This window comes from Brachyhypopomus gauderio, chromosome 13 (genome assembly GCF_052324685.1).
Source record: "Brachyhypopomus gauderio isolate BG-103 chromosome 13, BGAUD_0.2, whole genome shotgun sequence".
Taxonomy (NCBI): domain Eukaryota; kingdom Metazoa; phylum Chordata; class Actinopteri; order Gymnotiformes; family Hypopomidae; genus Brachyhypopomus; species Brachyhypopomus gauderio.
This window is the reverse complement of record NC_135223.1, coordinates 13,448,031-13,474,205: the sequence shown is the minus strand read 5'-3', so window position 1 is coordinate 13,474,205 and position 26,175 is coordinate 13,448,031. Positions and strand designations below refer to the sequence as shown.

At 47.1% G+C, this 26,175-nt stretch overlaps 1 protein-coding gene across 4 annotated transcripts; it reads right to left on the bottom strand.

Annotated features, from left to right (window-relative positions):
* Positions 1–465: 465 nt before the first annotated feature.
* On the bottom strand, positions 466–25,228 carry wdr37 (WD repeat domain 37). Of its 4 annotated transcripts, XM_076971075.1 has the most exons (16): positions 25,032–25,226; positions 23,250–23,356; positions 22,604–22,782; positions 20,042–20,138; positions 19,561–19,656; positions 18,563–18,627; positions 17,524–17,607; positions 14,033–14,168; positions 13,628–13,699; positions 13,340–13,384; positions 12,915–12,991; positions 12,305–12,539; positions 11,830–11,971; positions 3,090–3,224; positions 2,391–2,505; positions 466–2,307 (listed from the first exon to the last, which is right to left on the bottom strand). In XM_076971075.1, exons 3-16 carry the CDS (start codon positions 22,739–22,741, stop codon positions 2,176–2,178), a joined length of 1,569 nt encoding a protein of 522 aa, XP_076827190.1. In that variant the 5' UTR covers positions 22,742–22,782; positions 23,250–23,356; positions 25,032–25,226; the 3' UTR covers positions 466–2,175. The 4 variants fall into 4 exon arrangements, with proteins under 4 accessions (XP_076827190.1, XP_076827191.1, XP_076827192.1 ...); XM_076971076.1 differs by lacking the exon at positions 23,250–23,356; XM_076971077.1 differs by lacking the exon at positions 17,524–17,607 and having other exon boundaries at positions 25,032–25,224.
* Between the last annotated feature and the right edge of the window lie 947 nt (positions 25,229–26,175).

Sequence of the window (26,175 nt, the reverse complement as noted above, 5' to 3'; positions counted from 1 at the left end):
TTCAGTACAGAGTTCAGCACGGTCTGCTCAGTGTTCAGTACAGAGTTCAGTACGGTCTGCTCAGTGTTCAGTACAGAGTTCAGCACGGTCTGCTCAGTGTTCAGTACAGAGTTCAGCACGGTCTGCTCAGTGTTCAGTACAGAGTTCAGTACGGTCTGCTCAGTGTTCAGTACAGAGTTCAGCACGGTCTGCTCAGTGTTCAGTACAGAGTTCAGTACGGTCTGCTCAGTGTTCAGTACAGAGTTCAGTACGGTCTGCTCAGTGTTCAGTACAGAGTTCAGCACGGTCTGCTCAGAAGCTGAAGTTATGCTCTTCACTATTCCAGAGGTCAGTACCAAACACCACAACCTCACCACGACCTCACCATGACCTCACCATGCTACATCCATTCCATCATAACCAGTCACGAGTCCGGAGAGATGAAGTGACTCAAGGGAACAGACAGGGCCAAAGACACGTGAGCACTGCAGTTCTGTAAAGGACATTTATTTACACAGTGTGTTCATGGCATACAGACCTCAGTTATATACGACCTTTACAGTTTCTTTTGAAATGGACACCACTGTCACACAAGGGCCTACACACTGCGTTTAAGGGGCTTCAACTCCTCACTGACTTTTCGTTTCAAGTGGGATTTTTTTTTCTCGTTTTAACTCTGTTGCAGTGAAACGACAGCACAAATGGACAGAGCACAGGCTCCAGGTTGCTAGGTTACACTAGCACGGGTCTTCTGACCCTGGATTCATTTCATACCGTAATGTCTATTCTAGTCACTACAGAAACATCTTTTGTAAAGACAACTGCAAGAAAATTAATGTTTCGATTTTGATGTGTCCAGTGCATTCATCTGACCACCAGGTGATCCAGAAGTGTCTGTTCCATGACACACCGCGGCCCTGGAACCAAACTCACCCTTACATAGGCACCATTTGATTGAAGAAGTCTTAGGGCTATAAACATTATATTCCATATTCACAAACTCAACACATTCACATTTTATATTATTCACTTGTGAATCAGCGATCACAACAGCATTTAGTCTTAAACTCAGTGACTCTGACGCCGTGTTTCCCCCTCGCAGGTGGATGTAGAAACACTGCAGTGCAGAAGTGTGTGTGTGTGTGTGTTACACCATGACTGCCAACTCCGCTTCCACATATATCACATATATGCTTCTAAAGTTAATATAAGATATAAAGCAAAGCCAAATTTACAAAATGAAATATCTAAAAGGATGATTGTGAACAATAAAAAAAAGGGTTAATCATATGTACACAAACTCACCCTGCCCACGAATCTGACAAACTAAACAAGCCATGGTTAAACTTTGAAAATAACTCTGTTCTCCAACTCAGCAACACCCAAAGCTCCAGGGATGGAGCCCCTCCCTAAACCAAAAAAATTTATGAACATGGGAAAAATTTAAACATCTGGATCCAGCAAACATACAAAGAACCATCACAACCTCTGTAGGAGAGAACAGAGCCAGATATGTACAATATGAGAGAAGCAAATACCACTGAAGCTGCAATATCAAACAGCTCAAACAGTAAGGTCAGCTCCAGGAGGGTGAGCTCCAGTAGGGTCAGCCCCAGGAGGGTCAGCCCCAGGAGGGTCAGCTCCAGGAGGGTCAGCCCCAGGAGGGTGAGCTCCAGTAGGGTCAGCCCCAGGAGGGTCAGCTCCAGGAGGGTGAGCTCCAGTAGGGTCAGCCCCAGGAGGGTGAGCTCCAGGAGGGTCAGCCCCAGGAGGGTGAGCTCCAGTAGGGTCAGCCCCAGGAGGGTGAGCTCCAGGAGGGTCAGCCCCAGGAGGGTGAGCTCCAGGAGGGTCAGCCCCAGGAGGGTCAGCCCCAGGAGGGGATCGTGTGCTGGAGGTAGTGTGCCTAAACAAGCCACCTCACTGGAGGTCTGTCCAATGGCCGTGGAAATGAAATGATTCTGATCAAAAGACCAAAGGCAGTGAAGCAGTGAGGAAAATCACACACAGAGAGCACAAATGCTTCGGAGCAGCTCTACACCAATCACAAGTGCTTCACTGAACAACAACAAGAAGATCCAGCTGCTAGTGTGTGTGTGTGTGTGTGCTGAGATGTGCCTTCAATAGCTTTGTGTAAGCGTGAAATCGTACAGCATAAGGGAAAAGGTGTGTGGGTGTGTGTGTGTGTGTGTGCACGTGTGTTCACTTCTCCTGCAGCAGAGCAGGGATGTTGATATTCCAGCCGATGGCCTGGCGGTCAAAGCCGCAGGTGAACAGGTTACACGCCTGGTTCTCCTCATTCCAGGCCGAACAGCAGACCATTCGCCGATGACCCTGGACACACACATTTTAAAACACACATGTACAACAGCCATTACGGAGCCATGTTGGTCAGGCTGGGCGGTGTTAGTACCCACCTGTCTGTTACTGCGGGGCAGGCGGGCGAGTCGAACACCGGTCATGTCAAACAGCCTGACCTGCCGGTTATCATGTGGCAGAGCAATGATTCTTTGGTTCGCCGACACGCTTATCCTACACATCAGGGACAAGGTTTCACACACACACACACACACACACACACACACACACACACACACACACACACACACACACACACACACACACACACACACACACACAAAATAACAGATCATCAGTGAGAGACCAGGTTACACAACCAGCAATATCCCAGGTCAGAAAAAGGGCATCAACCAATTATAGAGGATCTGTTATTGATTATTATAACTTTATTGTTATAGCCAGTTTATTCCCACTGCTGGGAGCCTCCTTCCTATAACAACAGCGCCATCAGCTGGTAGCGTAAAGGCTCACGCAGGCGTTCCTCCGTGCCGTGCTGCCCGGTGCACACCTCCTGCTGGCCAACAAGGGAAAAAGCCTATTTCCATCTGGCATAAGCCCAGACTCTAGCAGCACCAGGCACGGCTGGGATTCAAACCCCCCCCCCCCCCCCCCCCCCCCCCCCCCCCCGTCCCATCAGGAGAGCGAGACGCACTGGCAGAGCCGCAAAGCTCTACGTTTAAGTGTACGTGATGCCTACAGATAGGAACCAAGGAGATTAAGTCTCTCGTGAACCACTCATTGCTCCGCCCCCTTACCTGTTGACGGCAGAATCGGTGCGAATGGTCGCTATTGGAGAGCGCATGTTCTTCAGGTCCCACACCTTGACGGTGCGATCGTCACTGCCCGACACCACGTTGTCTCCCACCGTGAACACAGCGGACGTCACGGTACTGCAGCAACGAGAACAACAAGGCGTTCGTTCAGCGGAGGACGTGAGACAGGTGGAGACAGATGGAGAAACTCCGCCTAAGGGCACCTGCACCTGGGTATGAGAAGGCCTGTTGTTGGGGCACAATGCAGATCTCCCACTGTGAAATGTGCTTGGAGAAAGTCGCTTAGTTCTAAATGATGCACTTCCAGTTTCCCTACGTAGTGAACAAGTAAAGATTAGGACGAGGCCACAGCTCAGTGATGAGAAACGGGACAAGTGAGAACGTGAAGATCAGAAGGTTCCACCAAAATGGACCCCAGAACTGCCCTCGAACCCCAGCCCGCACCTAGCTAGCCCCCTAATTTAATGGAGCCAGTACCTCTAAACCCAAACGTCGCTTGCTACATCCTTCTGTCTCTTCTGATATTCCCGCTCGTGGGGAGAAGAGAGAGGGAAAAAAAAACCGGCAAGGAGTCGGCGTGGTCCTCAGTCTCGCACGCTGATTTATATTAGCAGAGGCTCCGCGGGCGCGCCTGCTACATGCTAGCCTCGCTAATTTGAATTGACATGATATTAAGGTTTAATTAGGGCCAAATTCTGCAGCGTTGAGGGTCCGGGCAGGGCTGAGGCGGCGCTAATGGCAGATCCAGGCTCTCTGTGGCACGACTCTCATCCACAGCGGAGCGTGGAAACACTTTCTGACATCGTGGCTGTCCGCGGGAGAGCGGGGCGGAGGGCCGGGGGAGGGGGTGGCGGGAGATAAAAGCTCGATTAAAATCCCATTAGAACTCGGCGATATTTCGAAAAAAACGTTTCGTCTCCCCTGGGGCCACTGACAAGCAAGGTCGAGACTCATTAGGACGAGCAGAGTGTGTGTGTGTGTGTGTGTGGGGGGGGTGCTAGGGGCCAGAGGGTCACAGCAGTAATAAAGAGATACAGTACACACTGATTGTATGAGCCTGAGCTAACAGTTCAGAATAGCTCACTTCAGTTCCTCTTCAGATACAGAACCCAGGGCATTGCCATGGCAACCTCAGTGGTGTAAGGTGTAAGGACAAAGGTCAGTGCAGATTAGCAAGAGAATCTAAGTAAAGAATATGAGCTACATCCTTCAGTGGACACATCATTAAAAGACACACTTGGAGTCTCATGCGTGGGTGGTGTATCGGTCCATGTGTCATGTTTGGGTGTTGTTGCATACAGGTGGCGTAGGGGGTGATATTGCAGAGAGCCATCACACAAACACACACACACACACACACACAGCTCCTATATCCCTGTTCCTCTAGCTCTCTGAGAGTGTTGTTTCCTCTGCGTCCACACATCACACACTGGATGCAAACAGAAGTGATTTGCAGATGTTCCACAGAAGGCCCCATATGTTCTGACGCAGGATCTCCAGGGTCTCCAGAGTGGGAACCCAGGGAGTCTCACATATGTCACGCAGCTCCAACCACAGCAGCAACTTCTAAAGTTGTCACTGTGTACAGCGATAATGGATGGAGGTTAGGAACAAACATAGGGGGTGGCAGCAGATACACACACACACACACACACACACACACACACAGAGAAGGCAAGGGACTGGGAGGGTGAGGGAGGAGAGGAGAAGAGAGGAGAGAGGAAGGGAGGAGAGGATAAGAGTAGAGAAAAGAGGGGAAGGGAGAAGAAGAAAAGAGAGGGGAAGGGAGGGTGGGAGAGGGGAGGAGAGGGGAGGGTAAGGGAGGAGAAGAGAAGGGAGGGGAGGTGATGGGAGGAGAGGGGAGGGTAAGGGAGGAGAAGAGAAGGGAGGGGAGGTGATGGGAGGAGAGGGGAGGGTAAGGGAGGAGAAGAGAAGGGAGGGGAGGTGATGGGAGGAGAGGGGAGGGTAAGGGAGGAGAAGAGAAGGGAGGGGAGGTGATGGGAGGAGAGGGGAGGGTAAGGGAGGAGAAGAGAAGGGAGGGGAGGTGATGGGAGGAGAGGGGAGGGTAAGGGAGGAGAAGAGAAGGGAGGGGAGGTGATGGGAGGAGAGGGGAGGGTAAGGGAGGAGAAGAGAAGGGAGGGGAGGTGATGGGAGGAGAGGGGAGGGTAAGGGAGGAGAAGAGAAGGGAGGGGAGGTGATGGGAGGAGAGGGGAGGGTAAGGGAGGAGAAGAGAAGGGAGGGGAGGTGATGGGAGGAGAGGGGAGGGTAAGGGAGGAGAAGAGAAGGGAGGGGAGGTGATGGGAGGAGAGGGGAGGGTAAGGGAGGAGAAGAGAAGGGAGGGGAGGTGATGGGAGGAGAGGGGAGGACCTTGAATATGAAAACAACCTTTTTTTATGAAGAACCTTTGCTGCAGAAATCATGGGACTATTTAGCCTGATATTATATCTTTGAATGGTTCTTAAAACTGCAAGGCAATTCTTTGGCTGAATACACAGACAAGAAGTATGTTTGGGACTCAGTCAGAGTGTGTGTGAGGGCATGAGTGTGTGTGTGGTCTCAGGGAGGCCTTCAACGAGTAACCAGTCCAGGGAAGGGCTCATTCATCTTATGGTCCCTGAGCAGTCAAGCATAAAGCATGGTGACGGGGCAACTCCTCTACCTCACACACACACACACACACACACACACACACACACACACACACACACACACACACACACACACACACACACACACACACACACACACACACGTTATACATCACTAAATTATGAAGCCAGGTCATTCTGATGCACACACCCACTTGTGCTCTTCTGATGTTACACCCCCACCCCACAAATCACATGACTTGACCCTAAACTCCATTAGCAGAATGCTACTGCAAACTGTAGCTAACTGACACATTACCATGGCAACATGTCTCAAAAGCAAACCAGATGCCCTTCCTGGAAAATTAAATCTAAATATTCCCGTGGGCCAATCACAGCTCTAAAGCAGCAGTGTTTCACTTCAGCAGACAAATTCAAATTAAATGTGTAAATATTCTACTCTACAGGGGGAGCTGACGTCTCGTGAGGTGAAGCCCACAGACTAGGACCCACCAATGACATCGCCCCACAACAATGACATCACCCCCACAACAATGACATCACTTCATCCCACAACAATGACGCCAGAGGCCAGTACCAGTAGCAGCATGGTCTCCCACTATAATGTCATCACTGGGCCCCAATGCAGCATCGCTACTGGGCATTTCTAACTCTAACTTTATCCTCACAAATGGCCCTGGATATGATACCACTGGCACACAGCAAAATGAAATCACTGGCTCTCACTGTAACACCCCCCCAGTCCTGTGGACCTCACACTGGCCCCGGCGACGATGTCATGGCTGGTCCCAACTACAGTCAGTGTGATGCCACAGAGAGGTGCTGCCGCACAGCAGTGAAGACGTCATCTCAGCACTCTGGTTTGTAGCGGACCAGAACTGTAGAGGAGTGGGCCTCACACCAGGGAGCAGCACCACGGCCCTCCAGGATCAGGCTTCGGTCCAGGATCAGGCTTCGGTCCAGGATCAGGCTTCGGTCCAGGATCAGGCTCCTGCTAGTCTGGCCTCGGTCTGGAAAACCTGTCACACACCTGTGACGGTGTCAAAACGGCTCCGTCTCTGCGTGTGGTGAGAAAACCTCCACTGTCTTGTCCTCCGCTTCAGTCTGTGGAGTGAGGGGACGCCATATCCATCCCAGCCGCTCCCAGCAGGCTTACTGAGAACTGCTTACAGCAGTGAGCACAACGCCCCCTGGCGTTACAACTAATCTCATTATGTCGCTTGTCATCTGGTGGGATTACTGCACAATCTGATGGAATTACACTTCTTGGACTCCATCATACACACCATATACACCATATAATTCACTGCAATTCCCAGCTTGGATGGCTTTCACTCCCTACACCAGGGATGGGCAACTGGCCGCACACAGCCCTCGTCCTCACTCAGTGCGGCCCGCAAATAGATCAATAATAATTTAATAATTAAAAGAAAAAAAACCCGATAGAGCAGGACTTTTTTGTTCTTGTCACGTAGGGCTATGCCCCCCTCTCCCGTGTCGGTGTTGTTCCTTGCCCGGTTATCCCGCCCTGCGTGTCTGTTGTCCTGGTTTCCCTCTGTCTGCCACACCCGTGTCGTCATTGTGTTCAGTTGTGTCTAGTTTAGTCCTGTGTACTTGTATCTCTGTGTTTCGCCCGTTGTCGGTTATTTGTGGTTTGTTCGGTTTTGTGGATTATCTGTCATCGCTGTTCTGGTATTTTCCGTCTCCGTTGTGAATGTCTCTCCTGTTACGACTCCTGCCTGTCCTGTTGACCACTTGGACGGCTCTCCCGTTTTGACCCGTGCCTGTACAAACGACTTCGCCTATGGAATTCCCTTTATTATATCTCGCTCTTCTCAGCGTTTGTGTCCGCCTCCTCGCTCCGCAGCGCGCTACGCGTTACACTTCTTTGATATGAAGGAGTTCAAATTCCTTTTTGCACTTTTTTATTAAGCAAATGTTTTGTCTTTGTTGCTTATTAAGGACATGTTAATGCATTTATATGCAGAAAATAGATGTATGTTGGTGCAATAAACATACAAATCTGAATTCATTTAAAATGTGTTCTTATTGAGAATAATTTATAGTGTCTTTCATATCCAATTATTTGAAGTGCGTGGTCATGTGGCCCTCCAATAATAGTGCTGAAAAATGTTTGGCCCTCTTTATCATGGAAGTTGATAAACATCCCTGCCCTACACCGTGGCTATTTTACTCCCTACACACTATCCCTCCTTCACTCCCTATACCCTATCCCCTCCTTCACTCCCTACACCCTATCCCTCCTTCACTCCTTACACCCTATCTACACCGTGGCCTTTTTTACTCCCTACACACTATCCCTCCTTCACTCCCTACACCCTATCCCTCCTTCACTCCCTACACCCTATCCCTCCTTCACTCCCTACACACTATCCCTCCTTCACTCCCTATACCGTGGCTCCTTCACTCCCCACACACCATCACTCCCTAAACCAGACTTGGGCATTGTATGGCCCACCGGCCAACTTTGGCCCTCTGATTATCTGACCAGCCTGTGTGAGATTGCTAATAAATTAGTCAAAGGTAAATGTGTGAATATGACATCTATTACACTGTTATAGGTCCATGTAATATAACTTCACTGCTTTTATTTTGAAGGCTGCTGTTTCGTTGTTGTTAAATTAGCATCTGTTCGTTCAGTTCACTCTTGCACCTTCACTCACGTGTCTGTGAATGTGTTGGGACAGCTTTCAAGAAATTACCTCGTAGCTCCACATGTGAGCTAACAGTAAAAAAGAAAGACTGATACAGAATGCACTTTTTAACAAGGAATGGACTTGTAAATATTAATTTACTGAAGTAAAATAGAAAGCAGTGTCCTCGGTTTGAGGAGAACAGTTAGCTGTGTTTAAGGATCACAAGTTGAATCACTATTACGAGAGTAAACACGCAGAGAAACACACGAACTAGACTGATGCAGAGCTGCACCGGCGTCTGAACATTTGCAAGCTGCAAAGGCAGCAAGGATGTTTTACAGAGCTGCACTTGTCCAGGGACGCAGCAGTCAGGAACAGCTGTGTGATCTCCTATGACACGGCCAGAACCAGCACGACACTCTCTGATGGGGAGTTTGTTCAAGGATGTTTGGTGGACTCTGAAGTGCTAATTTGTCCTGAGAAAAAAGAAAGCACTTGTAAATGTGTCTCTCTTCAGGCGAACAAAATGGATCAAGAGGAATTTGGACATTCGGCTGCAAAACAAAGCAGATATTTACTTTTTTGTCTGGGCTCTGGACGAGATGATACAGTCCAGTTACTGATCTATATATGTGTAGAGTGGTGATACAGTCCAGTTACTGATCTATATATGTGTAGAGTGGTGATACAGTCTAGTTACTGATCTATATATGTGTAGAGTGGTGATACAGTCCAGTTACTGATCTATATATGTGTAGAGTGGTGATACAGCCCAGTTACTGATCTATATATGTGTAGAGTGGTGATACAGCCCAGTTACTGATCTATATATGTGTAGAGTGGTGATACAGTCCAGTTACTGATCTATATATGTGTAGAGTGGTGATACAGTCCAGTTACTGATCTATATATGTGTAGAGTGGTGATACAGTCCAGTTACTGATCTATATATGTGTAGAGTGGTGATACAGTCCAGTTACTGATCTATATATGTGTAGAGTGGTGATACAGCCCAGTTACTGATCTATATATGTGTAGAGTGGTGATACAGCCCAGTTACTGATCTATATATGTGTAGAGTGGTGATACAGTCCAGTTACTGATCTATATATGTGTAGAGTGGTGATACAGTCCAGTTACTGATCTATATATGTGTAGAGTGGTGATACAGTCCAGTTACTGATCTATATATGTGGGGTAAGGAAGAATTTTGAGATGACAGAGGATGACTAAAACCCTAGCCCTATCTCATTACCTACACCCTAACCTTTTTCACTCCCTACACACTCGCCCTAGCACCCTACCTCCTTCCCTCTCTTTGTCCCTTTGCCCTAGTCCTGCATATTAGAAGCTCAAACTGGCACTGAAAGCTCAAATTACGCTGCAGGAGAGATTACAGAGGCAGTGATGAGAACAGATTACGCTGCATGAGAGATTACAGAGACAGTGATGAGACCTGAGATTACGCTGCATGAGAGATTACAGAGGCAGTGATGAGAACTGAGATTACGCTGCATGAGAGATTACAGAGGCAGTGATGAGAACTGAGATTGTGCTGCATGAGAGATTACAGAGGCAGTGATGAGAACTGAGATTACGCTGCATGAGAGATTACAGAGGCAGTGATGAGAACTGAGATTGTGCTGCATGAGAGATTAGAGGCAGTGATGAGACCTGAGATTACGCTGCACAAAGGATAAAAGGCACTGATGAGAACTCAGCAGTTTACTGTTCTGAGACTTAGTGCGATCACTAAATAATACACAGCAGGATAATGGAAGGCTGTCAACCCTCTTCACCTCTCTGAGAACTAATGTTGGGTGATGTGTTTAGGATTAAGACTGTTATCTGGCATGCTGGTAGATGTAACAGTGCCACCTGGTGGTGATTAGTCAAGACTGCAAAATAAGACTAAAAGGTTTGGGTGGCACATCTAATGAATGTTCATTATTGTCAAAGCCAGAGAGGATGCACAAGCTTTACATCCTTAAAGTGAACACAGACAGCTGGGTGTTTAGATCCTGACACTGACAAACCGCTGTCAAAAACGATGCACTCAAATCAGACTTCAAGACATCTGCACCAATTTGAAACCACGTGACATATTTTTACATTTAAATACATTCATGCTGAGATCCAAAGGTCTTACAGCAGACTGGCATCTAAACACCAGGTGGACGTTCCCAAAAGCTTAATATATTACAAAGGACCACCACAAGATGGGGCAGTGGAGCAGCTGCGTGGTGGAGCCTAGTGACAGGAAGCGGCTGGAGGACGTGAGCATGTACGTGACCTGAGGCAGGCCAAACCAGGACGGGTGCAGGTGCACTGTGGTGTAGTGCAGGTGCACTGTGGTGTAGTGCAGGTGCACTGTGGTGTAGCGCAGGTGCACTGTGGTGTAGCGGAGGTGCACTGTGGTGTAGCGGAGGTGCAGGTGCACTGTGGTGTAGCGGAGGTGCAGGTGCACTGTGTTGTAGCGGAGGTGCACTGTGGTGTAGTGGAGGTGCACTGTGGTGTAGCGGAGGTGCACTGTGGTGTAGCGGAGGTGCAGGTGCACTGTGGTGTAGCGGAGGTGCAGGTGCACTGTGGTGTAGCGGAGGTGCAGGTGCACTGTGGTGTAGTGGAGGTGCACTGTGGTGTAGTGCAGGTGCACTGTGGTGTAGTGGAGGTGCAGGTGCACTGTGGTGTAGTGGAGGTGCAGGTGCACTGTGGTGTAGTGGAGGTGCAGGTGCACTGTGGTGTAGTGGAGGTGCACTGTGGTGTAGTGGAGGTGCACTGTGGTGTAGTGGAGGTGCACTGTGGTGTAGCGGAGGTGCACTGTGGTGTAGCGGAGGTGCACTGTGGTGTAGCGGAGGTGCAGGTGCACTGTGGTGTAGCGCAGGTGCAGGTGCACTGTGGTGTAGCGCAGGTGCACTGTGGTGTAGCGCAGGTGCACTGTGGTGTAGTGGAGGTGCACTGTGGTGTAGTGGAGGTGCACTGTGGTGTAGTGGAGGTGCACTGTGGTGTAGCGGAGGTGCACTGTGGTGTAGCGGAGGTGCACTGTGGTGTAGCGGAGGTGCACTGTGGTGTAGCGGAGGTGCAGGTGCACTGTGGTGTAGCGGAGGTGCAGGTGCACTGTGGTGTAGTGGAGGTGCACTGTGGTGTAGCGGAGGTGCAGGTGCACTGTGGTGTAGCGCAGGTGCACTGTGGTGTAGCGGAGGTGCAGGTGCACTGTGGTGTAGCGGAGGTGCAGGTGCACTGTGGTGTAGCGGAGGTGCAGGTGCACTGTGGTGTAGCGGAGGTGCAGGTGCACTGTGGTGTAGCGGAGGTGCAGGTGCACTGTGGTGTAGCGGAGGTGCAGGTGCACTGTGGTGTAGCGGAGGTGCAGGTGCACTGTGGTGTAGTGGAGGTGCAGGTGCACTGTGGTGTAGCGGAGGTGCAGGTGCACTGTGGTGTAGCGGAGGTGCAGGGACTCACTCAGTGTGTCCCTGGAACACGTTAACAGAGTGGATGGAGGGGTCTCTGAAGTCCCAAAGACGGAAGGTGGTGTCGCGGGACGAGGTGACTACCAGACGCTGAGTTGGATGAGTGCAGCAGTGTGTAAGCTCCTGATCATGACCTGTACACACACGCACGCACACGCACACGCACACATTGGAACACTAAGTCACAATTTTGTTTTTGACCTTTTCTTTTTATATCCAAGAAAATGTTGGATCAGAAAGATATGCTATATAAATAATACATTCATTACTTGTATTATATATATACAGTAGTATATACACACACACACACACATATATATATATATATATATATATATATATATATATATATATATATATATATATTTAATAATAATAAGTGTAATGGGTATAGGAATAAGTATAATAAAAATAACAATAATAATAACGATGGAATGATGTCCATGGACGCTTCACCACTCCGGTACCTGTGAGGGTGTGCACGAGTTCGGACGTCTCCACGTCATAGAGGTTGGCAGCACGATCCCAGGAAGCAGTGACAACCTGCTTGCCGCCGACCAGCCAGTCGGCAGCGATGACCACCCCCTGGTGGCTCTTCAGGGTAGTGCAGGCTACGCGGACGGTGGGACACTCGCTGGGTCCATCTGCGTCGCCCTCGGCCTCGTCCTTGTCCGAGAAGTCCACATCATCGTCCTGCGAGGCCTGCGGGACAGGAGGCGGTCAGGGCCGCCCACGACACCTCTCTCCTTGTCTCAGCATGTCACTCTGTGACGAGGCTCATGCACGTTTGAAAACGGCCATATTTACTCAGCGCTGTGATTAAAGAGGCGTTGAGAGCGTGATGGGAATTAAAACAAAGAAAATAAGGATCCATTGTTCTGAGAACAAAGAGAGAGTTTACACGTCTGCATTAGTGACTCAGACCAAGACCCGGCCATGGAGAGGTGGTGGAGCGTTGGAGGACAGTAGGGAGGTGGGGAGAGAGAGAGAGAGAGAGAGAGAGAGGAAGAGAAAGGGAGTGAGAGGAAAGAAAGACAGAGGGTGGGGAAGCTCTGACTCGGAGGCAAGATCACTCACACTGGTGTCGGCCGGGGGCTGAGGCAGAGGCAACTGCACCATGTAGCGCCAGATGTGAGCCGTCTGGTCACCGGACGCTGTTGGGAGGGACGTGTGCACACGCACGCACGCACGCACGCACGCACCCGCACACCCAATAACAAAGAAGACACCCATGCGACACCCATGTTATTCCAAAAGACAAAAACCAAATCACTGTGTAAGATCCATGGCTGTATCCTACAGCTACTGAAGAGGGACAAACAATCTAAGAGAAGAACTGAGAGTGTATACAGAAATAAGACACCAGGGACACAGGACATAAATCTGGGACTTTTATGATAGTTCTGGGTGAGGCAGTAGGAACGTGACTTCAGAGCACGTTCAGAAAGGCTTCACACTACACGGGAGGCAGGAAGAACGGCCTTTAAAAGCCCAGCACAGACCTGTCAGGGCCATCTGCTCCGTGGGGTGAAATTTGATCGAGTTCACTGCAGAAGGAAAAAACAAAACATTCATCAGTCAGAGCACATGAGGAGATTTCTACTGAAGATGGCAGAGCAGACAATCGTGTTGACCGTGGTCTGGTCGCTTAAAGAAAACACACCGCAGGAACAAACATGTGAACTGAATGGGTGGGTCGCACTCGGAACACTGGTTGTGCTGGGTTGGTTGTTTCTGTAAGGAACTAGACCAGGGCAAACAGGAGCTGTGGCACACCAGCCCAGACTCACCTGATCCTGCATGGCCTGCGTATTTCAGGAGACACTTTCCTGTCTCGATACTCCACAGCATGGCACAGTGGTCTAAGGACACACACACACACACACACACACAGTCTGTTTTGTTCTGGTCTTCCACATGCATTTTCCCGTTGTCATTAAGGTGTGAGCTGAGCAGTGTGTGACTGAGTTCTCCTTCAACTGTTCCAGGACTAAGTTCATTTCAGTATATGTAAATGTACTGAATCAGAATGAAGTGTCTGAAGACTTCAGTAAGAAGTGGTGTAGACACGCCCCTCTTGGACTGGAACACAAGAACCCTAGCCAGCAATACATGACACTAACACATGACTGGTCAGCATGTGGCGGTGGGTGTGGCTGTGGGTGTGGCGGTGGGTGTGGCTGTGGGGACGCTACCCGCCGAGGCGGTGCCCAGGACAAGTGGCTGAGTCCTGGTCACACTCAGGTCCCATAGGCCGTCCCTGTGGCCCACGTACTCCTTCACCAGCTGACAAACGGCGCGCGAGGTGGTGGCTTTGAAGCTGGACACAATCTGGGGACGGGAAAGACACGGATGAACACATAGCGCACACACAGACAAACGCGCGCGGACACTAACACACACACGCACGCACGCGTGCACAGCTGTGGAGAAGCAGCGCGGAAGCGTGGAGGCGCCGTAGCAACCAAACGAGACCAAGCGAGACTCTCCCACGTACCCCCGCCTGGAGGCACACGCGCACTACGTGAGCTCACACTACACAGCGCATTCACGCGCGCACTACGTGAGCTCACACTACACAGCGCATTCACACGTGCACGCGGCTGCCGCCGGAGTCCCGTCACGGACGCGCTGGCCTGTGGAGGCCACGCCCCTCTGTATAGGACCCGTTCAACGTTTAAAGAAAATAACAGGACTGCAAATGCGAGGCAACACAAAACAAGAGCGTGAATAGAAACCACCCCTGCAGCACAGCTTGAGCCCCCCCCCCCCACACACACACACACACACACACACACACACTCCGCAGACACACTCACACGCACCATGTACATTATGTGAAACAGAACAAAAAGACTTCCCCCTGTAAATGTAAAGAAGCTGTACAAATACTACAAAAGAAATGTAAACCAAAACACTAGACATCCCACATGGAGAGATCATTCTGGTGCTAACGGACATGTTTATTTCATTATTGAGCTTAAGTCTGTGTTTTTTAGCTCAAGGTGGTCCCTAGTGACACTGCGACAGAGCTGCCCTGACCTGCTGCCCGTCACCCAGCACAGATACTGAAGGCCAGACAACATCGGCCAGCTCAGAGAAACGAGAAAGAGAGGAGCTAAATGGGCGTGTCTGATTAGCGGGACGACCACACAGAGCTCAGCTCCATCCTGCCAACGCTGGCTGCAAGGACGAAAGCACACGCGGTTTGCCTCCACTAGAGGGAGCCCAGCAGACCTGCTCAGTGGTGGGGAAGGCAAACCTGGGGGTGTTGGGTCACCTCACCCTACACCTCACCTCACCATGTAGCACTTCACAACTGAACACAGGGTCACTTATCGCAAAGGTACAGCACCTTATAGGTATGTTACTTCAAATGTACACTATATTGCCAAAAGTATTCGCACACCCATCCAAATTATTGGAATCCAAGAGTGCCAACATTCTGCAGAGTCAATCACTACACACATCCAAACTTCATGTGGCCTTCAAATTAGCTCAAGAACAGTGCGTAGAGAGGTTTATGGAATGGGTTTCCATGGTCGAGCAGCTGCATCCAAGCCATACATCATCAAGTGCAATGCAAAGTGTCAGATACAGTGGTGTAAAGCATGCCACCACTGGACTCTAGAGCAGTGGAGGTGCGTTCTCTGGAGTGACGAATCGAGCTTCTCCATCTAGCGTTCTGATGGACTAGTCTGGTTTGACAGTTGCCAGGAGAACGATAATTGTCTGACTGCATTGTGCCAAGTGTAAAGTTTTGTGGAGGGGGGATTATGGTGTGAGGTTGTTTTTCAGGAGCTGGGCCTGGCCCCTTAGTTCTAGTGATAGGAACTCTGAATGCTTCAGCAAACCAAGACATTTTGGACAATTTCTTACTCCCAACTTTGTGGGAACATTTGAAATGTGCCATATTTTTGTCAATTGTGATTTTTGCACCCCAATCGAAATTTCTTCTCCGCTTTTAACCCATCTGTGCAGTCAGAACACACACACACACACACACACACACACTAGTGATTACTAGGGGGCTGTGGATCACACGTGCCCAGAGCGGTGGGCAGCCCTAGCCCGGCGCCTGGGGAGCAGTTGGGGTTAGGTGCCTTGGACCTTTGGAGCTGCTTTGGAGCTGACCCCTTCCTCTTCCAACATGACTGTGCACCAGTGCACAAAGCAAGTTCCATAAAGACATGGATGGCAGAGTCCGGTGTAGATTAACTTGACTGGCCTGCACAGAGTCCTGACCTCAACCTGAAAGAACACCTTTGGGATGAATTAGAGACTGAGAGCCAGGCCTTCTCGTCCAACATCAGCATGTGACCTCACAAATGTGCTTCTGGAAGAATGGTCAAAAATCCCCATAAACACACTCCTAAACCTTCCCAGAAGAGTTGAAGCTGTTTTAGCTGCAAAGGTTGGGCCAACGTCATATTAAACCCTATGGATTAGGAATTGAATGTCACTTAAGATCTTATGTGAGTCAAGCAAGGTGAGCGAATACTTTTAGCAATATAGTGTGTTATGTCACAACATATGTTGCCTCAAAGGTATGGCACCTAATAGGTATGTTAACTTAAAAGGTGTGGCACCGCTGTCTAACCATTTAAATTTTGAGAATATTACAAAGAATTCCTCTGAGAAATGAAAACCTATAATAATAATAAAATCTATATGGAGTGGCCTAATCCAGCTGCTCACATAATGTCTGCTCAGTTAGGGAGCCTAAAGCCATAGTGTGAGCTGGGCATGCTCTGGCAAACCAGGACGTGTGATTAATGTGGTATTAACATATACTTAATATAGCATCAACATAAAGAGCAAATCTACATATTTTTGGTATCTCTACTAGTTTGTGATCTCTAGGGGAAGCTGATTAAGGGACTGGTACATCAATGACATAAAATAGATCCCAGTCTTTCTGCAGTTCTTCACGGCCCATGTGGAAGGTGTCCGCACTGCTGTGGGTTGCTGTCGCCCTCAGATGCACAACCAGAGGTGGAGAGCATGGCCCCAGAATTCCTCTCATCTAAATCGGAGTTCCAATCACAGATTTCCCCTAATCTGAGTAACATACTAATGTTTCGGTTTAGACCAAAGCTAATAAAGAACGTCGGATGTTTTATAAACACCTCTAAAAACCCATTTGCCCTGGACTGTAGGAAGCAGTGATGATACTTTCGACATGGGACGGTCAAGAAGCAATGAAAACACCAGATGATTTTCATTTTGGAAAAGAAAATCATATTTCTGCAACTTGCATGTCATTGAAAACGTCCTTTCTCTGGGCGAGGGAAGAGGCCACAACACAGAACTATTCGGCAGGGGGTCTCGGACTCGGGGCATGATGAACAAGTCTGAAAGAATGCCTCCTTGGCAATGGGTTTGACCAAAATACAGGAGACACTGTAGTCAGAAAAGTAATTTCTGCCCAAATCATCAGTAACTACAACTTGCAATTTAAAATACTATTAGAAATAGGCTTTACGTGCCAAAAATTGACAGCGTCTATAAGACTAAAGGCATTGAAAAATACAGCCCATTAATCTGCACTAGAATCACTGTGATGTTCTGTTATGATCATTAACAAGAACAACAGTCCAGGAGGTACTGACTGCCCCCCCCCACCCCCTCAAAGGAATAGTTCATGCGTTCTAGCACACAAAGGAGCAGAAGTTAAGGAAATTACCCATGAATCTCCACCCCACAATTCCCAGTTTCCCACATTGAAGTTGCGAGGTCCGCCTATTTTGCCGTGGAAAGAATTTGAGCGCTACAGTCGGCGAGAACGAAAGGAGAGAAGTGTTTGAGACCATTGGAACCGCAAGCATGGTATAAAATCCCCACCATCTCTCAGTGCCCACCCAGAGAGAACCTGATACTACTGGTAATGAGGAGATGTTATATATATATATATATAGGTAGTGAGAACAGAACCTATGTCTTTAAAATGTGATCTCTCTGAAGTTACCTTTCAGTTTAAGATACGCCCTCAAAAGGTGGTCAAGCTCAACCACCCAACAACATAGTTTCTTCTAGCTGTCCCTGAAGAAATGTACAAAAAAAATTGCCCCCAAAACCTGGGCTGACTCTTCTCATGTTGCGTCACAGCGACAATACAAACGTTACCCAAGCCAAAGCAATGTGAGCTAAACCTGCTGGTGCAAATATGGAGGAGGAAAGACACTCTAGCATTTCCCCACCTACTCCATGTCTAGACCACCTGTAACATAGCATCATATTCTCAGCATGGCATTCCATTTCAACAAGTTTTCCTGATCTTTTCTAAGAAACACTGAATTTACTGTTGGTTGCAATGGATCATATACTACACACAGAAAGAGATTTGATTAGGTTAAAAATGAAGTGAAAAATTATGTATTTTTAAATATTTAATTTCAATCGTTATACTTCAACAACATGCATTTCATTCTGTTTGAATGAAATTTGCTTTGTCATGACTTCATCACAGCCAAGAAAGCAAAGATGTAGTGTTCAAACAGCTCTACACAGTCCAGCCCTACTGAGCACTCAAGATGCACACTACGACACTCTCTGGCACATAAACACGTCGTTTATGATCTTGCACTAATCCAATTTTGAACCAATTTGATTTGTTTCCCAGTAAAGTGGCAGGCAGCTGGTTAGTACAGGACTCCACGCCATCACACAGAGATTAGCAGTGTTAGTCCAGAATAGCGACGGCCGTTCCCACAGAGGTCTCGTACCTTGCTGGTGGAAGCTTTGTATGTGGTCTTCAGCTTTTGGGACAGCTGACTTGTACTGTGACTGGCTATGTACACAAGAAATAAACCAGAATCACAATGTGGGACAAAACATGCTCAGGATTATTCAATTTAAAAGGAACAAAATAATTAAGCATGTTATGGATTATGTCCACCAGAAAATTGTTTATCGTAGTTTATATCATTAGGCATGTAGTCTGACTGATGTTAAGCTGCAACTTTCTGAGGCCTAATGCCCAGATACAGTATGCCCCAAACCGTTATCCAAATATACAACCAAACCTCACCCAGATATACCCATAAACCTACCCAGATACATCCCCACCCTCACCCAGATATACCCATAAACCTACCCAGATACATCCCCACCCTCACCCAGATATACCCATAAACCTACCCAGATACATCCCAACCCTCACACAGATATACCCATAAACCTACCCAGATACATCCCAACCCTCACACAGATATACCCATAAACCTACCCAGATACATCCCAAACCTTACCCAGATATAGCCATAAACCTACCCAGATACATCCCAACCCTTACCCAGATATACCCATAAACCTACCCAGATACATCCCAACCCTTACCCAGATATACCCATAAACCTACCCAGATACATCCCAACCCTCACCCGGATATACCCATAAACCTACCCAGATACATCCCAACCCTCACCCGGATATACCCATAAACCTACCCAGATACATCCCAACCCTTACCCAGATATACCCATAAACCTACCCAGATACATCCCAACCCTCACCCAGATATACCCATAAACTTACCCAAATACATCCCAACCCTCACCCAGATATACCCATAAACCTACCCAGATACATCCCAACCCTCACCCAGATATACCCATAAACCTACCCAGATACATCCCAACCCTCACCCAGATATGCCCCCAAACCTCATCCAGTTCTACCACCTGGACTGTCTTCAGTGTACATTAGGAGTTAGCCACCTTACCTTTAGTCTTCAGGGCTCCTTTACCCAGATCCCCTCCATCGATGGTTTGGCCCTCACCTGCCAACCGCTCGTTCAAGGAATCTATTTCCCTCCGCACTGCAAAGTGAGAATGGCGGCCTTTAGCATCAGGCTAAGATATCAAAAACCAGAGAACCACAAAACCTCTGCATTCATGCTGTGGTCTACTTTTGTTCACAACCAAATATCAATCTTACCACAGCCTTGTGACCAGAAACCAGTGAATCACAATGAGCTCAACATGCACTTAAAGGTGTAGGGTAGAGCTGTCGAGCTCCTTGTTTGGGGACCATGGCAGTGGACATATCAGGGTCTGTCAGCTCTAAAACACTGGTCTGATGGCCACATGAGCTGCGCAAGGTAGCATCAGAGAAATGCTAAACTGTGTGGTGCTGTAGATTACACGTCCATTTAACATAATGCCTTCAGCAGTATTTCTAGCACCAGATTTTCTTATACTTACATTCAAGGTTTTCAAGATAGAGATTCTCAAACTCCCGTTCGATCTGTCCAAACAGGTCCATCAAGTTGGTCCTTAGAGCCATGGGCAGCCTGGAGTCCTGCAGATACAAAGAGAACACACTGAACCCAATCCATCTTTACAGATCACACCTGAACCAACTCAATTCTCACAGATCACACCTGAATCCACTCAATTCTCACAGATCACACCTGAATCCACTCAATTCTCACAGATCACACCTGAATCCACTCAATTCTCACAGATCACACCTGAATCCACTCAATTCTCACAGATCACACCTGAATCCACTCAACTCTTACAGAAAACACCTGAACCAGCTCAAATCTCACAGAAAACACCTGAACCAACTCAAATCTCACAGAAAACACCTGAACCAACTCAAATCTCACAGAAAACACCTGAACACCTTTCAATCACACCTTAACTACGTCAAGCCTTACAGTACAACCGTCAACCCACACTCACTGCACCATGTCATACTAATCTCCATGTCAACATTTACGATCATTTCTCATAGACCATGTCTGAAATTCTACGTTCCTCTATAGTGTAGCCCATATTCTACATAGAGTAGCCTATATTCCTGTGTACTCTGTAATACCAGTAGGTGTCAACACTACGGACAACATTTTGTTTCATTGACAACCAGTAAATAGTCTTGATTTCTAGATGCGTAAGAGCAGTTGGTTCCATTTTAAAGTTTCAAGTGATGATTCCATGTGGTTTTCACTGAATGCAGTGTGTAGAGTAGCATGCGCAAATTTCATTCATAGATCCAACCAAGAAGAGGAACATCCAAAGGTTTCTCAGGACTAGGTTCATCTCCGCTACATCAAACACCAACCTACCAACCTTCTCCAGAGCAAAGCAGTGCACGGAGACATGTCTCAGCAAGGTGAAAACAACCCAACTGACCAGGGACATGGTGGTGACTGTACGAGGTGACGTAAGTGTCCGTTAGCGCTCACCGTCACTCCTGTTCAAGAGACCAGTTCAAGCGGAGTGGACAAGACAAACTAACACACAAGCTAACACTCCCGCACCAGCTACTGAGAGCAAAGAATGTGTGACAACACCAAAGTAACCACCGTTCTCTCTGTCAGTGCCATATGTACACACACCAACACACACCCTCTCACCCACACCAAGGGGGTTAAAGGTAAAGACAAAAACCACATTAGCAAACACAGAGTGGCCTCGTACTGCCATAAATCTGCTCCGTCCTAAAACACAGAGGTCCCCATAGCAACGGCATATAGTGGCAGTGGTGCGAGAGGGAAAGGAGTTGTAACATAAGCCACTCGAACAGCTTACAAACGGTCCTGTCAATCAACAGTAAGCCAACTTGTCTGACAGAGAGCCAGCCAGCTGAGCACTCCGCCCCCAGCATGCACACTTCATTAAAACTTGATGAGATGTTCCAACACTGAACCTCCGGTAGACATGAATGTAATGCACCAATGACAGGAGAGACTGGCAAGCAGCTAGAAAAGGCAGCAGACAGTGACACTCAACAGGGTTCAGGCTCCAGCTCAAAAAACCTCTGAAGAAACAAAACACTCTAAACCCTCAACTTTTCCCATAAGGCAGCTCCTACAAAAATGCAGGACTCAAGTCAGACTTATCCTGTCTTTCTGAGATAAAAGCCAATGCTGCACAAGTTTAAATCTACAGTAGACTGCAGAACATTTGGACTGCACGTACATTGTTTACCACCGCATGCTTTAATGGCTCTTTTATCAGGGTAGCAGACTGTGTTTGCATAGGGAATGTCCTCTGATAACACCACAGTTTAGGACTAAAGAGACATGCTGAGGCATTCAGGACACACAGCACAGAAAAGGTCCTCGGTCGATACAGGAAGTACTCATTAACAAAAATCGCTAACTGTATCCTGGTGCTTGAGGTTTGCCTCTGGGTAGCGAGGTTCTGACTGTGAGATCTGAGCTCCTGAATGAAAGATGGTTGCTGTAAATATTGATCTAACACAGGAGGAGGTGTTTGCTGGTTGCAGGCATGCCTTTTGTAATGTTTCTCCTACACTTCAGCTGAGCCTTAGCTGGAAGATAACAGAAACTACAAGTCCCAGAGCAAAACTGTTCAATGGTGTTTTTGGGGTTTGGTGTCCAGTGATGTTTCTCAGTCACTACACGGCAAACACAAGTACTCGTGAGCAAAATGGAAAGTGACTTTAGGCACCACTACTAATATCCTGCAACATCATCAGATAATATAGGAGAAAGAACACAGAGCATCACAGAGGATGTCTGTAGTATTCCTGAAACAGCAGAAATAACAGTACTTACCATCATAACAGGTCAATGCACCAACAGCATTTACACCTAAAGAAACTACACCGGTAAATCCTTTGAACCCTTTAGACTCAAGATTCAAACACACACACACACAATGTGAATCCCTTAGATTCAAGATTCTCACACATACTTCTATAGTAATTGAAAAATTAGTGCGTCAGAGCAAGAGATAGGGAGAGGCAAGAGAAGGAGTAGAGAGAGAGAGAGAGAGAGAGAGAGAGCTTGCCTGTCCCTCCAGCATGTCTCTGTGGCCGGCCGGCCGTTCCTGCTCTGTGCTGTTAGTCCTCCGGATGGAGAGACTGTGCGACTTGCGCTTCTGCTTGGCTTGACGGGCGGCTGCACTGTTTCCACTCTCCACAGGCATCACTCCTCAGTGACGTCCCACTGTGCTCGTCCCACCTGGAACTGAGGAAGAGCACGGGGAGGTGTTAGCCCCGCCCACCACTGCAGAACACATGCTCCTCTAGCAGGAAACGCCCCTATGCTTCTAAAATGGACTGGTACAGCAATAAAATGTCTGACTGTGTAATGCAACCAATGGAATGTGATACACTGCAGTCTTCAGCGGATTTCAACACTAACAGAGATGAGCTAAGCCAAGCTTGCACAATCCCGTTACTGAACATAAGAATGTAACCATGCAGAATGATGCTTACTGTTGTTAGTCTCATTTAAATTTGACAATGCAAACTGCAAACACAAAGCACACAGGGCAAGATGTGTGTCTCTCCCCCCCTCCCCCCGAATTCATATTAAATTCCCCACTAATGGAAAATTAGTGGGTTAAATGTAGGCCCAAGCAATCATAAAAACAATTATGTAGTAGACAATGACAGTGAACAGACCGCATGCAAAATAAAAATTACAAATACCAGGACAATGAGGCGCAGTGAATGATAAACAAAGCAGACACATCCTCGGGGCGATCGTTTAAAGGTGTACGTAGATCTCAACACGATGCGTGGGTAGTTCTCCAACACTGAACAGAAAAGAACGACCCATATGTTTAAAGGGATGGATGAAGAAATGAGAAAGTAAATGAGGTTGATACGAGATGTTAGGCAGCATTTCAACATACAAAATGCTGAAACAGACGGCAGGAACAAGCTCCAGAGAATGCGAAACAGCTGCCAAGAGATTAGCCAGGTTATGCCATTAGTATGCTATACCGCAGTTACGAAAGAGCTAGCTAGCTAACGTTGTGTTAAGACAATGTTTATCTCATTGTAAATTGGTGCAATGACCATAAGGTGACCAACCCTTAAAGATGGAGTCAAAGCAGACAATATTTTCCAAAAGTTAAAATCTTTACACAGTAAACATCACCAGCTGGAGAGCTACATCACTAGCTAGTTATGTCAGCTAACTACACTTTGATGTGTGGTCATTTGTACACACTCCTATTCTCCCATTTGTGCATTGATGAGTGGTCATTTGAAAACACCCCTATTCTCCCATTTGAGCGTTGATGTGTGGTCATTTGAACACACCCCTATTCTCCCGTATGTGCGTTGATGTGTGGTCATTTGAACACCCACCTATTCTCCCATATGTGCATTGATGTGTGATCATTTTAACACACCCCTATTCTCCCGTTTGAGTGTTGATGTGAGGTCATTTGAACACACCCCTATTCTTCTGATTGTGCGTTGATGTGTGGTCATTTTAACACACCCCTATTCTCCCGTTTGTGCGTTGATGTGTGGTCATTTGAACACACCCCTATTCTCCCGTTTGAGCGTTGATGTGTGGTCATTTGAACACACCCCTATTTTCCCGTATGTGCGTTGATGTGTGGTCATTTGAACACACCCCTATTCTCCCATATGTGCATTGATGTGTGATCATTTTAACACACCCCTATTCTCCCGTTCGAGTGTTGATGTGTGGTCATTTGAACACACCCCTATTCTCCCGTATGTGCATTGATGTGTGATCATTTTAACACACCCCTATTCTCCCGTTTGAGCGTTGATGTGTGGTCATTTGAACACACCCCTATTCTCCTGTTTGTGCGTTGGTGTGGTCATTTGAACACACCCCTATTCTTCCGTTTGTGCGTTGATGTGGTCATTTGAACACACCCCTATTCTTCCGTTTGTGCGTTGATGTGTGGTCATTTAAACACACCCCTATTCTCCCGCACATACTCTCCCGTATGTGCGTTGATGTGTGGTCATTTGAACACACCCCTATTCTCCCGTTTGTGCGTTGATGTGTGGTCATTTGAACACACCCCTATTCTCCCGTTTGTGCGCCGCTACTATTCTGCCTTTTTTTTATCAACTAACTACGATCAACAAGCAAGTTACGTTAGATAGCGGTTAGATGGTTAGATAAGGGCGTCGCTAAATGCCTAGAGCCAACTAGCTAGCTAACTTGTGCTTTGACAATCATATCTAACATTAGATATCCTTCTAAAATTACAGAGAAAATGTCGAAGGTATCCTAAAAAGCTTTTTCTATGTGTCTGTCTTAAGACGGACCAAGGTCAGGTAGCACTACGTGACATAATCTAGCTGGCCTAGCTGTACTCGTGTAGCCTGTGCGGCTAACGCGGTGTAGCTAACAGGTGATGGCTGACCTGCTAGTTCGCGTCTGTCTAATTCACCCGTATAATAACAACTAGCTATTAGCTCAACGGCATTACTTACATGTTTAAGAATCAAGGTGAATGTATTTCTGTCATTCGCTAAATGCGTGGCAGCGTGTCAATACAGCAATCGGCATCTTCCAGACGATGTGGTACAGCGCTGTGCACTTCCTAAATGAACCCACCGAGATGTTGCCTAAACTCGCTAGCAAGGCTCCTCGGTTTGGGTGTCTTTCGTACACAGTAAAAGTGTGATGAACTCAGAAACAATAGGAACCACAAAACCGAGCACCAGAGGGATTCTTGTCTCTATAATAAAAGTCTTCTTCTTGCCTGAAGGTGTGAGTTTTGTGACATGAAGTAAAATCACTGCTAAAAGAACTGTGCGATTCTATAGGACTCTTCTTGAAAGAATGAAACAATTAATTATATTCAGTTTAATATTTGCATTGCCCTAATGGAGAGTGATTTTATAACATGCAATAAAGGGGGGGGGTTATACCTCAATTTGCAATGATGAGTTACTGACAACATAAATGAGATCATTTTCATCAGTAAAGTAAATGTATGTAAGCGGGTGCTTTTCTAATCTAGGACAATGCCGACTGATCTAATAGGAACAATCTAGTCAACATATAGAATTCACAACAACCCAACTTCAAACAACAAATTGGGTTCCTTTACTAGAAATCAGTGAATATGTATAATGAAAACAGTAGAAGGGAGAGAAAATAAATATAATGCACATTGTATTGCATTTAGGACAAGACAATATCTGATTTTAGGAAATTGAAGGAAATTATTACACAATCATATTTTTACATGTTAGAATAAATAATCACTATCTTAATATTCATTAACATTCATAACATTTGTTAATATTCCAAATTTGAAGTCAGACGACTATTATTTGTAAATAAATTTGAAGCATTTCTCAATGTGTTTTTAAAGCATTTCTCAATGTAAATAAGTCCAAATTAATGCAGGTAATAACACTTTACCTTTTATTGGACTTTTAAACTGCAACAAAACTCATTTTACCTTTCAGTGAACCAATTTCTGGGACTTGTTTTGACATTCGTTTTCTGCTGAGAACTGTACAACTAATATTTTCTAGCATATATTTTAAAATACTTAAAATATTCGAAAAAAACACATTGAAGACTTCAATTTTAAAAAGTGCTCCAATGTGATGACGACAGACC

What these genes read in the sequence shown, in the direction of transcription:
- wdr37 (XM_076971075.1), bottom strand. Translation starts at nt 22,741, where the DNA reads ATGCCTGTGGAGAGTGGAAACAGTGCAGCCGCCCGTCAAGCCAAGCAG. An exon ending in CCTGGGCACCGCCTCGGCGG is followed by an intron (nt 13,700 to 14,032) that starts GTAGCGTCCCCA and finishes GTGTGTCCTTAG; the next exon opens with ACCACTGTGCCATGCTGTGG. An exon ending in GGAGCAGATGGCCCTGACAG is followed by an intron (nt 12,992 to 13,339) that starts GTCTGTGCTGGG and finishes CCCTCCCAACAG; the next exon opens with CGTCCGGTGACCAGACGGCT.